Consider the following 18,042-nt stretch of genomic DNA (forward strand, 5'->3'; position numbering starts at 1 on the left):
GAATCTATTCATATATGAAAAACGTAGATTATATGTCCGTCCGTCCGTCTGTCTGTCTGTCTGTCTATCTGTTCGCTATCAAAATCTCATCGAGATGACCCACATCGCGGACAGAATTGGTTGCTGTAGTCAGAAGAACTCCGGGGAACAAATCTGGCGGGAGCAGGTCTGGGAGAATGGTCTAATTAATGTTATCAACACAAGTTACATTCTGATAAGTATCGCTCCACGGCTATTGCCAGTTGTCTCTCTGACCGGACGCTACAGTCCTACGCGAATCTATCAAAATAAGAATACAGAGTTATCTCCCATATGTTTTTCGCGCGCACTGATCTAAATTTGAGATCAGTGTTCGCGAGACGAAAATGATTGCAGATTGGCCGACTTCGACAGTGATCTCCGTTCTGTTCTTCACAGTTATGATAAAGACATCGTTCTAAGGTCAAAACAAGTCGAAATTTTGGGACTGCTGCCGGAAGGAGACCGTAATACGTATTATGGTTTCATCACTTATGGTTACAGAAAAAAAATCGTCTGCTCCAGTGAGCGCCGAAACCAAACGGTTAATTATCACGTGACACTTTTGCCATATTTAGAGTTGTTTGCACAGTAAATACAGCCGCGAAAAATAGCTCGCCTAAAACTGTCTTACATTATCAATTCCTTTGTAATTTAAAAATTACAAAACACCCTGAAAAATCATTATCGACGATCGCAAATCTGCTTATATCAATATTACATTACAAAAAGCTCTAAATATGTAAAAAAAAAAAAAAAAAAAAAAAAAATAATCGGTTTCCTTGCCAGACAAGGAAACTCAAGGCATCCTGTCAGGGAGAAAATGAGCCGAACTCATTTTGACCTGAGTTCAGGATGCACAAGTTAGTCCTACGCAAGGGAGACTGTCTGTGAGTGCGTGCGTGCGTGTGCGTGTGTGTGTGTGTGTGTGTGTGTGTGTGTGTGTATGTGTGTGCGTGCGTGCGTGCGTGCGAGCGTGCGTGCGTGCGAGCTTGCACTGACTGTCCGTCTGCCGGTTCACTTTTTTGCTCTCGAGTCGTACTTTCTTTCCTTTTTACATTTAGTCAAGTTTTGACTAAATGTTTTAACGTAGAGGGGGGAATCGAGACGAGGGTCGTGGTGTATGTGTGTGTGTGTGTGTGTCTGTCTGTCTGTCTGTGTGTGTGTGTGTAGAGCGATTCAGACTAAACTACTGGACCGATCTTTATGAAATTTGACATGAGAGTTCCTGGGTATGATATCCTCAGATTTTTTTTCATTTTTTTTATAATTGTCTTTGATGACGTCATATCCGGCTTTTCGTGAAAGTTGAGGCGGCACTGTCACGCTCTCATTTTTCAACCAAATTGGTTGAAATTGTGGTCAAATAATCTCCGACGAAGCCCGGACTTCGGTATTGCATTTCAGCTTGGTGGCTTAAAAATTAATTAATGACTTTGGTAATTAAAAATCTGAAAATTGTAAAAAAAAATAAAAATTTATAAAACGATCCAAATTTACGTTCATCTTATTCTCCATCATTTGCTGATTCCAAAAACATATACATATGTTATATTTGGATTAAAAACAAGCTCTGAAAATTAAAAATATAAAAATTATGATCAAAATTAAATTTTCTAAATAAATTTTAAAACACTTTCATCTTATTCCTTGTCGGTTCCTGATTCCAAAAACATATAGATATGATATGTTTGGATTGAAAACACGCTCAGAAAGTTAAAACGAAGAGAGGTACAGAAAAGCGTGCTATCCTTCTCAGCGCAACTACTACCCCGCTCTTCTTGTCAATTTCACTGCCTTTGCCATGAGCGGTGGACTGACGATGCTACGAGTATACGGTCTTGCTGCGTTGCGTTGCGTTCAGTTTCATTCTGTGAGTTCGACAGCTACTTGACTAAATGTTGTATTTTCGCCTTACGCGACTTGTTCTTTGCTGTATTTCTGTATTTGTTCACCTCAAAGATGGTCTCTGGGTCGTTGACGTAGGGCTCAAAGTTGACGTACTCGTAGATGTGATGAAAGATGCTGGTGGAGCCGGTCTTGTTGTGGCTGATGCCCGTGATTTCAGCTCGGATCGGGATCTGATCCAGCCCGCTTGGTGTCTGCCACCCCGGAACTGGTGAAAACAACGCGACAATCTCAACAACCGGGAACTGGCTGTGGTTTTACTGGGAAGTTATTCAACAGTAATTCATTGATTAATTTGTTGATTGATTGATTGATTGATTGATTGATTGATTGATTGATTGATTGATTGATTGATTGATTGATGGATGGATGGATGGATGGATGGATGGATGGATGGATAGTTGGTTGGTTGTTGTTTGGTCGGTCGGTCGATCGATCAATTGATTGAGTGATTGATTGAGTGATTGATTAATTGATTGATTGATTGATTGATTCCGAAAAGGAAATATTGCTTTCCAAGCTTTCCAAGAAGCGCTGCAAACTGAGTCAAATTGATTGCAAATCAGAGCAATGACCAGAACAAACGGATACACGAACAAATAGGAAAAGAATAAATCAGTAAGCCGATCTCTCGAGGGCAGTCATAAACAAGTCGCGTAAGGCGAAAATACAATATTTAGTCAAGTAGCTGCCATTTTTCAGCAAGACCGTATATACTCGTAGCATCGTCAGTCCACCGCTCATGGCAAAGGCAGTGAAATTGACAAGAAGAGCGGGGTAGTAGTTGCGCTAAGAAGGATAGCACGCTTTTCTGTACCTCTCTTTGTTTTAACTTGCTGAGCGTGTTTTTAATCCAAACATATCATATCTATATGTTTTTGGAATCAGGAACCGACAAGGAATAAGATGAAAGTGTTTTTAAATTTATTTGGACAATTTAATTTTGATAATAATTTTTATATATTTAATTTTCAGAGCTTGTTTTTAATCCGAATATAACATATTTATATGTTTTTGGAATCAGCAAATGATGGAGAATAAGATAAAGGTAAATTTGGATCGTTTTATAAATTTTTATTTTTTTTTACAATTTTCAGATTTTTAATGACCAAAGTCATTAATTAATTTTTAAGCCACCAAGCTGAAATGCAATACCGAACCCCGGGCTTCGTCGAAGATTACTTGACCAAAATTTCAACCAATTTGGTTGAAAAATGAGGGCGTGACAGTGCCGCCTCAACTTTCACGAAAATCCGGATATGACGTCATCAAAGACATTTATCAAAAAAATGAAAAAAAACGTTCGGGGATTTCATACCCAGGAACTCTCATGTCAAATTTCATAAAGATCGGTCCAGTAGTTTAGTCTGAATCGCTCTACACACACACACACACACGCACGCACGCACACACACACGCACATACACCACGACCCTCGTTTCGATTCCCCCTCGATGTTAAAATATTTAGTCAAAACTTGACTAAATATAAAAACGCGAACGAATGGGAACACTTTGTCAGCTTTATGTTTGCGCTCTAAACAACAAAGTCAGCCTATTTTCGAGGACAATAATACATACTCACAACGCACACACAAACACAAACATGGTGAGACACGACACTTCATATACAACATAAATTGAAAAAATTGAAAGTATAAAGAAAAAGACTGTTCCACAAATGTGTTAACCGGACAGAATGTACTGTGCAGTACGTGAGTGAACAAATCGCATTTCTTTAATAATGTGCTTAAATAAAATGTGCTAAGTTCAATGAATTCTCGCTTCTTTGTTGATTTTAATAAACTCACGCGTGAAATAGTATTCAAGAGTGAAATTGGCGTTGAGCTGAGGCCAGTAGACACAACTGGAAAACCTGTTAGCCGGGATTCCTCCGATTTTTACCTGCCCCTTGTACACCTGAACACCACAAAGCGTACACAAATCAACAAAGAACAAGAGTCAGACCAGTGGGAAGCCAAAATGACGTCATATTGCTACATCAAGGATTCACGATTAGGGCTATAAGCTTAATGAATTATTTTATTGTGAATCAGAGTATTGTTTGAAAACAACCGATCGAGGCATTACAGAAGAGCGATTTTGATTTTTTTCCTTCTATCCAAAGTCCAAAACTGTCGACCCGTAATGATCTTCGTTTGCTGTTCTTAATTGCTCAAGGCGTTCTTACAAAGAAAAGCTGTTGCAAACAGTTGAAAGTTCTACGCTGGTGCCTGATACCCTTTTATTGTAGCTCACAGTAATAAAGTTGCAATGCAAACAACATGCTAAAATAAGCAATTTTCTTATATATGGTCAGCATAATATTAAAAATGGCATAGCTTTTACGCGTTTTATCGGATTATCGTTCTCCAACCATGCAGTTACTTTGTAAGAAGAAGATCAAAGAGTACCTAGTTACACTTTGGGGTTAACAAGATACTGGGTAAAAAATAATTGGCGTACCATGTCAAGGTCTGTGAGCTTATAATTATGAGCGCCTACATCAAACATACCTCAGTCCCGTTGATGAAGTTGAGGATTTTGTTGGTGGAGAACAAATGTTGCTGGGAGCCGGGGGCCGAGCTGCCCGCGCTCATTCCAAAGAGCTGAGTGTTGTCATCGGTTGTCAGGTTCGACGTGTAGCAGCTCATAGGTCCTGCAGCCACAAAACAAAATAGGAAACATCCTGACTGACGGGTCTTTACAATACGTACAGGTACTAAAGCGTCATTCAACCATTTTGGCCTAAAATCACTGTGTGTGTGTTTTTACATCTAGTCAAGTTATGACTAAATGTTTTAACATAGAGCCGGGGGAATCGAGACGAGGGTCGTGGGGTATGTGTGTCTGTGTGCGTGCGTGTGTGTGTGTGTGTGTGTAGAGCGATTCAGACCAAACTACTGGACCGATCTTTATGAAATTTGACATGATAGTTCCTGGGAATGATATCCTAAGACATTTTTTTTCTTTTTTTCGATAAATGTCTTTGATGACGTCATATCCGGCTTTTTGTAAAAATTGAGGCGGCACTGTCACACCTTCATTTTTCAATCAAATTGATTGAAATTTTGGCCAAGCAATTTTCGACGAAGGCAAGACTTCGGTATTGCATTTCAGCATTGAGGCTTAAAAATTAATTAATGACTTTGGTCATTAAAAATCTGAAAATTGTAATTAAAATTATTTTTTTATAAAACGATCCAAAATTACTTTTATTTTATTCTTCATTATTTTCTGATTCCAAAAACATATAAATATGTTATATTCGGATTAAAAACAAGCTCTGAAAATTACAAATATAAAAATTATGATTAAAATTAAATTTCTGAAATCGTTTTAAAATCAATTTCATCTGATTCCTTGTCGGTTCCTCATTCCCAAAACATATAGATATGATATGTTTGGATTAAAAACACGCTCAGAAAGTTAAAACGAAGAGAGGTACATAAATAAAAACGTGCTCGCAACCGCTACCGCGCTAAACAGGCTCGTCACTTTCACTGCCTTTTGCACTAGCGGCAGACTACGGTCATTGTGAAAAAATGCAGTGCGTTCAGTTTCATTCTGTGAGTTCCACAGCTTGACTAAATGTAGTAATTTCGCCTTACGCAACTTGTTTTTAACTAAGATTGTAAATTGGGTTTCCACTTTAGCAGTTGCATTTTGGTCTAGTTGTCTAAATTAGTTTTAAAGAATCTAAATGGATGCTCCACCGTAGCAGGTACCTTTTGGTCTCATTTTCTCAATTTGTTTTAAAGATTGTAAATGGAGGTTCCACCGTTGAAGTTGCATTAACGTTTGACGGAGATCATCCAAACCTTTTTCAGTAATTAAGGACCATGAAAGTCTTAAAGTGAGCAACGGTTGAGTGGTCCAGCAGGCTGCAAACACACAATAAGGTCATGGGGAAAGACAAATTTACTGAGAGAAAAGTCGACATTTTGAATTTCAACTGCGAAATGGCCCCGGTGTGACCATGACAGACGACGGGGGTCAACCAAATTCAGACGATGTGTGAGAATCACCGAAGTTGTAACTTAGGTGAAGACAATTGGCATCATCATTATGTGAAGGTCATCAGGCTATACAAAGTGGCCAAGCTTCAATATTTCACGTATACTTGCATGACAATATATATATATATTTTTTTTTTTTTTTTTTTTTTTTTTTTGCTTAACGCCCAGCCGACCACGAAGGGCCATATTAGGGCGGTGCTGCTTTGACATATAACGTGCGCCACACACAAGACAGAAGTCGCAGCACAGGCTTCATGTCTCACCCAGTCACATTATTCTGACACCGGACCAACCAGGCCAAGCACTAACCCCATGATGCCAGACGCCAGGCGGAGCAGCCACTAGATTGCCAATTTTAAAGTCCTAGGTATGACCCGGCCGGGGTTCGAACCCACGACCTCCCGATCACGGGGCGGACGCCTTACCACTAGGCCAACCGTGCCGGTCATGACTATATAGCAGAAGGGACAAGACACCAAACCTGTAGAAAAAAACCTGATCATTTCAAACAGTGCTGATTTATAACCTACTATAGCAGTCGGGACACGGCTTCGCCCAAGTGTTTCTGATCTCCCCTCTCTCAAAAACTTCCAGAATGTTATTCCAATAAGGATAAGAATAGATGAAAGTGTGTGCAAAAGTTCACCAAGGAAGATAACTCACACTAAAGAGTTACTTCCCTTGGCTCCCAAGTTCATTATCTGAGAGAAAAAACCCAATGAATTTGAAAACTAAACGCCAGGTACGACTCTGTGGCTCCTTGGCAGTGTGCATGCATAATATCTTGTTCTTGCCTTTTAACATCTCTGAGGTATAGCGACCGCTGACAGAAAGACACACTTACATCCATTGTTAGGCACACACAAAAATATGTCTGTTTACGGTAACCCGACCGACCCTAGTTTTTAGGCCCGACCCTAATCTTTTTTTTGGATCGTCTGAAAAAACACACCAAAAAAAACAAAAAACAACCCGCATCCAAAATAGAGCTGTTTGCGCTCAAACAGCAGACAACAGAAGGGAGGTAAGCTCAAAGTACTGTTAGGAGTAAAGGGTCGTCACTCGTGTTACTTCCTTTCAAAATGGATGTACGCAGTGGTGTTCGCCACCCGCTAGCTGTAAAGCTTGATAAATGTTGTCATGAAAAGGATGGGGTGAAAATTATCAGTACCTATCCAGCGAGTTTTAGTATCATTAACGTTTTTCAACAGGCAAAAACAGGGATTGATGAGAAGAAATGAACTGTGAAACATCATAGAGAGGGGAGAAAAAAAAATTTGAAAAAAAATTGAAAAAGAAAAAAAGCCGACCTACCGACCCTATTTTTTCACCCTATGTTACCGTAAACAGACCTCTTTTTTTTTTGCCTTTTAATTATATATACCAGATTACTCATACCCGCCGTGTCCAGCCCAGTCGAGGAGCTAGGCATGACGTAGAAGACTTCATTTGTGGCGTAGGACATAATGATGGTGGCCTTCTCCCCGTTTTGCATCATCACGATGGCTGCAGAATTAACGCTCTCGTCGGCATATTCCACCGCCTCCACTGTCATGTTCTTGTTGAGGATTTGGGCACGCACCACCGCCTTGAAGGCCGTTGTTGGCAGTATGGGTAAAGCCATTTCTGTTAAACGAGAAAGGCGAAAATGACGCGTTGCTGGAAGAAATTCAATGATAGCGCACATCAGCACGTGCCATCTTTAACCAGAGCCAGTGACTTAAAGGCCGTTGTGGGCAGCGTTGGTAGAGCCATTCCTGTCAATGAAGAAGACGAGACTGACGTTTTTTTGGAAGAAATTCAAAGTTAGCGCACATCAGCACGTGCCATCCTTAACATGCCAGCGACTTAAACTTAAAGGCCGTTGCGGGCAGCATGGGTAAAGCTTTTTTTTGTCAATGAAGAAATACGAGACTGACGCTTTTCTGGAAGAAATTCAATGTCAGCGCACAACTGCACTTGGCATCTTTAACGAGAGCCAGTGCCTTGAAGGCCGTTGTTTGTACTATGGGCAAGGGAATTTCTGTAAGACATTTGGCAAGATTTGTTGAAGGTAAAAACTGTTTCAGAACAGTGATATGTTTCCTTGATAGTCTTAGCTTAGCAGGACAATGGTGAGTCTCAGCTTACACACATGATTTGAAGATTGAACCCACACACATAGCTCATAATTATGCCTTAACAGCATGCAAGAATACATTGTATATGAAAGACGTCTCCCTCGGTGAATTCTCGGAAGATGACTTTCACATTCTTACGTTCTGTCTCGACACAAAAACACAACATACGACCCATCGGCGAAGATGTAACCTAAACATAGAAAAGCGTTGTCAGCAACTGATTTCATGGTCAGCGGAGGATGACTATGAAAAAGGAATTCTCATTGGACTGGATTACTGTGTATTGTCAGAGGTACGATTGGTGATTTTGCAACTGCTGTTGTAGGTGCATGTTTCGCTCGAATTTCAATATCTAAAAATTGCAACGTGTGTAAATCTGGTACGACAAAGCATGCCATGTAGTATTCTCTGTGTAAAAAAAAAAAAAGCCACCTTATGTTTGGGTCTGATACGACAACACACAAAACTGTTTCATAAGAATGAGTAAAAGTGTATTTCAATTCACTTTATTTATTACTTGCCGACAGAATTGACGCCTTCTCCTGCGTGATTTTTCTGTGTGCATTTTCTCGGATTTTCTGCGCATTTTCAGTGCAGCTTGCATCGGCGTATATTCAGTGTATGCATCACTGGCCAACAATGGTGATAATTTTTGCAGGCCATGAAGCAAAGGTTATCCTTGATAGCTAATTGCAGATAAGTTTGTGAGTAGACAAAGTGTGTTATCGGCTGATCCGGGACAAAAAGTATTATTTATCTGCGCGGCAGCCGCCGTGATATAATGGTGATACGGGTACACAGATTCATCACACATTCTTTTCTTTAGTAAGTTTTATTGGTACTTGGAAGTATGTATACAACACCAAATTGTCTGCGGTTTTTTTTTGTCATGAAAAAATGTGAAGTTCTGCACTATCTGTATAATTTAGGATTACAATGTATGTAAACCGTAGGGGGAGGGGGGGCAGCTTTTAATAATCAGCACGTTTTTAACAACAAAAATCTTTATATTGCAACAACACAAAAAGACTCATTCATGGACAATTAATTTGAAAAAGAATATACAAATATTATCTCTCAAAGATTAAAAACACACCAACAGAAAATGGAGCAATACAAGTCGGACACAGTTACGAAAGAAACGGTAACGAAAAGACGAAGTTTAAAGCATACAAACAAAGGATGGTTGTGCATGAAAAAGTTTAAAGCAGACAAAACATATAAGGCTGGCATTATGCTGGACCGCAACCAACATAGAACATCGTTGTAGTGCTCTACGTACAGCTGTTGAAATTAGAGACTGTTCAAACCCTACCGACCAATAAAACAGAAATCTCCTCAAAATGTCACACCCGGGACAAAATACAAATGCGAGAGAGAGAGAGAGAGAGAGAGAGAGAGAGAGAGAGAGAGAGACAGAGAGAGAGAGAGACAGACAGACAGTCAGACAGACAGACAGACAGACAGAGACAAAGAGAGAGACAGGGAGAAACAGAGAGAGTGAGAGAGAGAGACAGACAGATAGACAGACAGACAGACAGACAGACAGAGACAAAGAGAGAGATATAGATACAGGGAGAGACAGACAGAGACAGACAGACGGACAGACAGACACAGACAGACAGACAGACAGACAGACGGGATGATGCCTTACTGTTTGGTGACGGATTCTGGTGCACGGTGGCACACTGGTCTTGTGCTGCTGCTAGTCTACAGCCGAAGCACAGCAACGCCAGAAGGGGAAGCTTCTGAAAAGAGTCCACCAGAAATCAGACATGTGTTAGGCGGTCTTCAACAGAGGGGGAAGTTATTTGAATTGAATCGAACTTTATTTACTGACGACGACGAAATAAGCATGCTGACATACTATTTTTTTTTCCTGGTCTTCGCCCATTGACGGAGAACTATACAAAAACACAACATAAGAGAGAGAGAGAGAGAGAGAGAGAGAGAGAGAGAGAGAGAGAGAGAGAGAGAGAGAGAGAGACACACACACACACACACACACACACACACACACGCACGCACACACACACACACACACACACACACACACACACAATGACAATGACAATGACAATGACAATAAAAATTCTTTATTTAACGAGGGTAATAGATTAAGCAGTGGTCTGCTTTTTTACATCCAGCCCTCGCCCTGAAGAGGGACTAAGGTGTGCATTAACGCCACCAAAGAGAGAGAGAGAGAGAGAGAGAGACAGAGAGACAGAGAGACAGAGACAGAGACACAGAGAGAGCGAGAGAGCGAGAGAGAGAGAGAGAGATGGGGGGAGAGAGAGAGAGATATGGGGGAGAGAACGAGAGAGATGGGGGGAGAGAGAGATGGGGGAGAGAGAGAGAAAAAGAGAGAGTGGGAGAGAGTCAGAGAGAGAGATGTGTCAGAGAGAGAGATGTGTTAGAGAGAGAGAGAGAGAGAGAGAGAGAGAGGGGGGGCGGGGGGGATTGGGAAGAGAGAGATATAGGGGAGATTTTAAAAACAAAAAAAGGCTGGACCGACAAAGAGAAAGAGCGGAGGAGGGGGAGGAGGGGGGGGGGGCAGAAGGGTCTTTACCATCATTCTGTGTTATTGAAAGACACTTCTCTATGTAGATTATGATTTGTTGTATTTCAGCTGAGCACAGCTACGGTGCATTAACGCCATCAAAAAGCGGGATTACTTGCATTCGGTTTCTGTCACATGCTTTTTTGGCAATGTCAGCCTAACTGCGTGGCAGATTGAGGCAATTTGGATGTGCTACCTCAGTGAAATCTCCACATAAAATCAATGCTGTCAAATTGGGGGGGGGGGGGGGAGAGGGAGCCAAAAATTGCTGTTCTTTAAAAATTAATAAATATATATACATTTCTTGCCAAAACACTGCCGTCGGACACTTTTCCTATTCTGAAGAAGTCAATCCAAAGACAAACTAAACATTTAGCTTGGGATGGGGCGAGACCAGGTACATATCAAAACGTTCTCGATATGTTTATATTTCCCCAAAATGAAACTTACCTCCATGTTTAGAAGAGGGCGGTTCAGCAGTGACAACTTGTCGTCTGCTAACCGTATCAGATCTGTGCGTTCACGGTTAGAACTGAATGAGAATAAGTGATAAAACGAATATCTCGTAGGGCCACCAGCGACTGATATCACTTATCAGATGGTGCAAGTCGGTGCGCGGGAGCGCGAATGTGTAGAGTGTGTGTTGGCAAACTCACTGACAAAGAGAAGATAGAGAGACAGACTGTCTGACTGACTGACTGACTCAGTGACTGACTGATCTGTAATACATAAGGATAGAGGTTTTAGGCATAGCCTAGTTTTACAACCTGACCTTACTTCATCTAAAATACATTAAAAACAACGTCATAATAGGCCCTACATCCGTTTAATGTATTCATTATATAAACATATAAACAATGCAATGAGATAGCCAGACAGACAGACAAAACAAAAGACAAGCAAATAAACGAATAAACAAACACAAACTTACACTAAGAAACAAACAATCAAACAAACAAACAAGAAGCATGTATAAAATACAAAATAGGAATTTAACACTATGCGCAAATAATTGTCACTTCGGTGGCCCACTGCAGCAACGCTATGCATTGACTCTGTTGTTTTTTGCTTGTATGTTAATTGTGTGACCTGTGTTTCATCTGCCTTGTCTCCACTGATTTCACATAAAGAGCAGGCAATGCAATAAATATACACTACTTCAAAGAATCCCCCGAGGTAAAAGTTATAAAAGGTTGTGAAGCAATTACGCCTTATAATCAGGAGTTCTTTGGGGTACCAAAGAGTCGGTCATTTCAATGCTAACTGTGTGCGAGAATAAGGTGTTTGCACAACTATCATGTTCATGTTAGCCTGCACATGCCACAGGAGGTTACAATTCAAGTTATGAAACACGCTGAGTGATCGTCAAAGTCTTGTCTTTATCAAAGTGGGTAGGGTGATAACAGCCCACTTACATACTACTACATGTATAGTTGGGTCTCTTGTATCTATCTATATATCTATATATATATATATACGACTTGTGTGTGTGTGTGTGTGTGTGTGTGTGTGTTCGCGATGCACGGCCAAAGTTCTCGATGGATCTGCTTCAAATTTGGTGGGCATATTTAGGTAGACCCCGGACACAACCTGGTCGATGAAAATTTTCAACACGTGCTCTCAGCGCGCAGCGCTGAACCGATTTTGGTTTTTCTGTTCATCTTCCCAGATCCATTCCCACTAACTCTTCCTTATCTTCTCCAGTGTTTTGCGTTTATCTCCCTTCCTTCGTGTGGCGTCAATCCATATTCTCGTTACTACGTTACTATTTTTAGAATGTCACAGCACTGTCCAGAACGCTTTACTTGCACCCGTAAGTTGTCCTCACTGTAAAAGTGCAAAGGTCGAATCAATTTATAGCCACGCGAAAAATACACTGTCATCTATCTCTATATATTTATAGACTAGAGGAATACCCGGCTTCGCCGGGGTGAATCGCGAGACAGAGACAGACAGCGTGGCGGTTCATCACAATCACCTTTGAAGGCGAAGTCCTGTCAAACGGGATTGAGAATTTTAGAGCTTATTTCTTAGCCCTATATTATCTGTTATGGCTTCTCAAATGCCAGAACATACAGACAGACAAAAGCCGCTAGACCCCATCACAAACAGAACTCTACAATCCACAGGTGTGCCCACACACACACAAACACACACACACACACACACACAGAGAAGCCGTATATATATATATGTATATCTATATCTATAAATATATAGAGATAGATGACAGTGTATTTTTCGCGTGGTATAAATTGATTCGACCTTTTCACTTTTACAGTAAGGACAACTTACGGGTGCAATCGTGACATTCTAAAAATATTAACGTAGCAACGGGAATATGGATTGACGCCACACGAAGGAAGGGAGATAAACGCTGAAAACACTGGAGAAGATAAGGAAGAGTTACTGGGAAAAACCAAAATCGGTTCAGCGCTGCGCGCTGAGAGCACGTGTTGAAATATCTCATCGATGAGGTTGTGTCCGGGGTCTCTCTGAATAAGCCCACCAAATTTGAAGCAGATCCATCGAGAACTTTGGCCGTGCATCGCGCACAGACAGACAGACACACACACAGACACTAGTCGTATATATATATAGATATGACTAAGTGCCAAAAGGTGCTCACAGAACAGATGACGACTTTGTTTTACAATAAAAATGTTTCGAAAAACGTGTGTCTGCTGAAAATTGGTGTGTGTGTGGATGAATGTGCGCAGAGATAGTGGACATAATTTCGTGTGTCTGACTTGAACGGTTTTGAAGTTATCTTTGTTTAAAGTCAAAAATAACGCCAAAACCGGCCATCTGAAAAAGGACATCGTGATACCTCGTGTTTTGAATATGCCACAGAAAAATAACAAGAAGCACAAATGAATTGCATTTAGTTTGATTGAATGCCTGAAACATCGCTTTACAGACGAGACCAAACGTCAAATCTAAATCTCGAGAGAATTTTTTTTTTTCGATAACCGAATTTTAAGGTGTCGCACGCAAGATGTGTTGTCATCACGGCATACATTTTTCAATCGCAGATATTTACTAAATTTCTTTTTGAAAAACTCTGGAATTGATGTCGACACGTCAAGCGATAACGGTGTATCAAACTGCTGTCTTTCAAGTAATCCAGCAAAGACTGCAGAACTTTTGAACAGCATTTTTGAAAACGATTTGAAAATTTCGTCATATCTTGCGTGCGACAAAATGTTCGGTAATTAACGGTTATTTTCTTTTAAAAACAAAATTTACATGTACAAAGATCTACTTCATCTACGGAACCACGTGACACATTCTGTGTTCAAAATTTGTGAAGAAATCACGAACCACGAATGCGCTATCAAGTGTTGAAATTATGTCGTCAACATCTTTTCAGATCTTGCGTGCGACACCATCTTGCGTTCAACATAAAATGTCACTACCTTATCGAGTTTAATGGGTAAAACTAACTATTTGTTGTCTTAGTTTAATCTTCTTAATTAAAAGCGTAATAAAACCGAACTTCCAAGATGAATTTTAATTGAGATTAGCGAAAGAGCGGGCACGCAAGTCGACCTTAAAGTAAAAGAATGATAACACGAGCGTTTGTCGTGTTGTCTTGCGTGCAACACATTGTCCAAAAAGGAAAATGTATATTTTTCTCAGACGTTTTTTAAGTTGAAACCTTGAAACTTCACACACATTTGGGGTTTAATCGCCCCCATGCATGGTAAAAGTCTTGTTGACCCTTGTCAGATTTCAAGGTCACGGCTGGGTCACATGTGGTTCAGAAAACGGATGAAACATATTTTTTCAGAGATTTTTGAAGCTAGAACCTTCAAACTTCAAACAACGCTTTTGCTTAATGATTGTTCAACATGGAGAATTCAAGGTTGATCCTTGAGAAATGTGAAGGTCATAGCAGGGTCTCGCGTGGGTAAAAAAAAAAGGAAATTGTATTGAACTTCAATTTATATAAAACCAAAGTCTGGTTGATCTGTTTTAAGATTTAAGGTCAAATCTGTTATTTAAGGTCAAATCAAATAGAAATTTGTTGATGCTTAAATCTTTGAAATTTCCAACAGGTTTGAGGTTTGACAACTTCTGGACTTTGAAATCTGGTATGGTTGATCCTGGTAATATTAATTAGTCAAAACATCAAGATCAACAATTATAAAATAAGCACTTTCACCAATGTCAAGTGAGCAATAGCAGCAAACGTGAGTCTTATAAAGATTATCACTTTTTGTGTGACCTCAACTTGACCCCTCTGAATGCTCTCAATCATGGAAATTGACCACACTTTGATTATAACCAAACAACATCAAAACTTTGGAATGTATGAAGTTTCAAAGGTGTTGCTTAAAAGGCGTTCGTGAAAATGACAATTGTATGTGTCTGACTTCAATGCGACCCCGCTGCGACCTTGACGTTTGATTTTATCAACCAGACTTTCATCATGTGTGAATGACTTCAAACACTATAAAACTAGTTGAAGAAATTGACAATTTTTCAAAGTTTAAGCCAGATGGCACTGCTGTGACCTTGAAATTTGACAAACATTAACCAGGCGGTCACCTTTTTTTAGAAAATATCCTTAAAGGATCTTTAACCTTACTGTGACCTTGGAATTTGATGAGGTTTAATTTAACTTGCGTAGTGTGCCAAGTTTCAAGGCCCTAGCTTCAAAAACATATGAGAAAACCTCATTGAAAAATGTATATGTTTGACCTCAACGCGACCCTGCTGTGACCTTGACTTTTTCAACCAGACTTTAATCGTGTGTGAACATTATACACTAGAACTGTGTGTATTTTCAAAGCTCGTGCTATAAACGCGCTGAATAAATTGAAAATATTCCACATTTGGATCAGATGTGACCCCGCTGTGACCTTGAACTTTGACAAAGATTAACCAGCAGGTCACTTTTAATGAGGTTTTATAAAAATGCTGAAAGTATGTGAAGTATGTAAAGTCTAACTGATCTAGTATTAAAACATGTAAGACGTGACAACGACAATTTTCCAGTTTGCAAAGGAAATTTAACCTCGCTGTGACCTTGAAATTCAATGTTGTTTAATGTGATGTGCACCATACCTGGAGGTCATTATACTTTGGTTGTGTGCCAAGTTTCAAAGCCCTAGCTTTAAAAACGTGCGAGATAACCTCAATGCTATGACTCGGTGCCGTTGTGAATGATATAACGAACAAAATTATCGTTAATTGTAAAATCATTTGGGTAAATTTATCTTTTCTTTTCGTAATTGGGTTCCAGCATCTGTTGTCTTAACAAAAATCACAATATCAGTCGTGTTTGTCAACTTTTATTTTTTAGCCCCTTTGTCCGCTTTTCGTGCGCACCTTTTGGCACTTAGTCATATAGATATACATATATATATATATACGGCTTCTCTGTGTGTGGGTGTGTGTTTGTGTGTGTGTGTGTGTGTGTGTGTGTGTGTGTGTGTGCACGGTGTGTGTGTGTGTGTGTGTGTGTGTGGGCAACACCTGTGGATTGTAGAGTTCTGCTTTTTTTGTGATGTGGTCTGGCGGCTTTGGTGTGTCTGTATGTTCGGGCCTTCCTTTGAGAAGCCATAACAGTTATCATAGGGCTTAGAAATAAGCTCTAAAATTCTCAATCCCGTTTGAGTGGACTTCGCCTTCAAAGGTGATTGTGGTGTTTCGGCACTCGGTTACATTTGGCGTCGTCGACAGGGATGGGACTCGACATGATATGTTCAGGAATGGCATTATGGCCTCTGAATCATTTTCGTGCTGTTCCCATTCCACCAACCTGGGAGGGACCTAAGCTTGGCGGGTCCATGGTTCGGAACTTTGGGGACAAAGTTCATTCAAAGGGGGTCGAGTGTGACAGGGAGACTACCGTCGCCCTTCACAGCAGACTCTGCAGAGTTGTTCGCCTTAGAAGTTGTGAGCTATTTATAGCTAGCTCGCCAGGCAACACCTGTGGATTGTAGAGTTCTGTTTGTGATGGGGTCTGGCGGCTTTTGTCTCTTTCTATGTTCTTGCCTTCCTTTGAGTGGGCACAAACTGGTGGATGAAAATGTTCACACGTGCTCTAAGACGGCGAACCGCCACGCTGTCTGTCTCTGTCTCGCGATTCACCCGGCGAAGCCGGGTATTCCTTTAGTATAATATATATGACTAACCGGCATCGTTCGGGCATGCTAAAATTAGTTAGGCCCTATCTATCAAATAGCAGTACATGTAGTCGAATACATCTGTCAGTTCATGACTCCTCTATCAGGGTTTCAGTCCGCCGTAGAATGATATCGCCTCGAACGTTTCGTGTAAGGAAGAGTTTTAACTCGCAAGTTGATTGTGACAAGGGGTTACAATTTGTGGCACACACGAATTGATAGTCAAAGTCTTGCCTTTAGAAAAGTGGGTTGGTTGATAACAGAACAATCTCCATAAACAAAGTAGCTTACATACTACAGGCATAGTTCGCTATCTTGTTTTCAAGTTACCCTCCTCCTGTACGCTATCATATACACCAACACTAATGTACCCAGGCGTATATATTTGATTATTGCTTGGTTTCACTGAAACACAGGGTGGCCCGGGTAGCTCAGGTGGTAGAGTACTGGACTTGTGATCGAGAGGTCGCTGGTTCGAATCCGGACCGGGACGGACACGGGTCAACTTTATGTGCAGACCCAGAGACGGTATCCATCTCCCACCCCCGTGTCACCACAATGGCACGTTAAAGATCTTGGTCATTCTACCATAAGTGCAGATGGCTGATACCACCTAAACACGCAAACATCAAAAAGTCGTGAGGGCGTAAAACTCGAATCGTATAAACCAATTCATGTCCAATATAGGCAATTAAGACCTGACGGACAATAAGCCCCTTAAAATTCACTTCACTGAAACACATACCAAAAAGCATCACTGATCCTGCTTGCTATCTGCGAAGAATGGCAATTGTTGCTGAAATCATTTTTTAAGTGACACCTAGCTATGTCAATCTACGAAATTAAGTCTGCCCAACACACACATCGAGTTATGCGAACTGTCGTGACTGCAATACTGCATTTGAATGCAATGTAGACTAAGTGCTGTGGTATTCGTGGCATGGACTAGTCCGGCGGTTTCGTTACCGCATCGGTTCCGTCTTCAAGACTGAAAGGAAGAAAAACGCCACAACGTTGCAATGCCGTGTATTCAGATTGCACTAGATGTTTGTATAATTATGCAATTATATTTGTTAATAAAGCATAAAAAATTACATAAAAAAATAAAAAGTCGGCCCACACACACAAACTGAATATCACTCTGGCCTGGGATGAGCCGCGGGGTCTGATTGGTTGAAATAACAAAAGTATCTGAATTTCAGTCAATCACATCTCCCCACGTCAACATGATCTAACCTCGGCCATCGAGGCCGTTATAGTTTGTGGTACACAACGAATTAA

At 40.6% G+C, this 18,042-nt stretch overlaps 1 protein-coding gene across 1 annotated transcript in view; it reads right to left on the reverse strand.

Moving 5' to 3' along the window:
• The window catches only part of LOC138966995 (uncharacterized), a 36,771-nt gene extending 25,555 nt beyond the window's left edge, over nt 1-11,216 (reverse strand). The window contains exons 1-6 of the mRNA XM_070339412.1: nt 11,075-11,216; nt 9,719-9,812; nt 7,343-7,570; nt 4,442-4,584; nt 3,737-3,845; nt 1,974-2,134 (exon numbers count right to left, since the gene is read on the reverse strand). Coding sequence (XP_070195513.1) covers nt 1,974-2,134; nt 3,737-3,845; nt 4,442-4,584; nt 7,343-7,570; nt 9,719-9,812; nt 11,075-11,080 — 741 coding nt within the window. The 5' untranslated portion in view covers nt 11,081-11,216. The remainder of the gene's footprint in view (nt 1-1,973; nt 2,135-3,736; nt 3,846-4,441; nt 4,585-7,342; nt 7,571-9,718; nt 9,813-11,074) is intronic.
• Between the last annotated feature and the right edge of the window lie 6,826 nt (nt 11,217-18,042).

This window comes from Littorina saxatilis, linkage group LG5, assembly GCF_037325665.1.
Source record: "Littorina saxatilis isolate snail1 linkage group LG5, US_GU_Lsax_2.0, whole genome shotgun sequence".
In the NCBI taxonomy this organism is placed as follows: Eukaryota; Metazoa; Mollusca; class Gastropoda; order Littorinimorpha; family Littorinidae; genus Littorina; species Littorina saxatilis.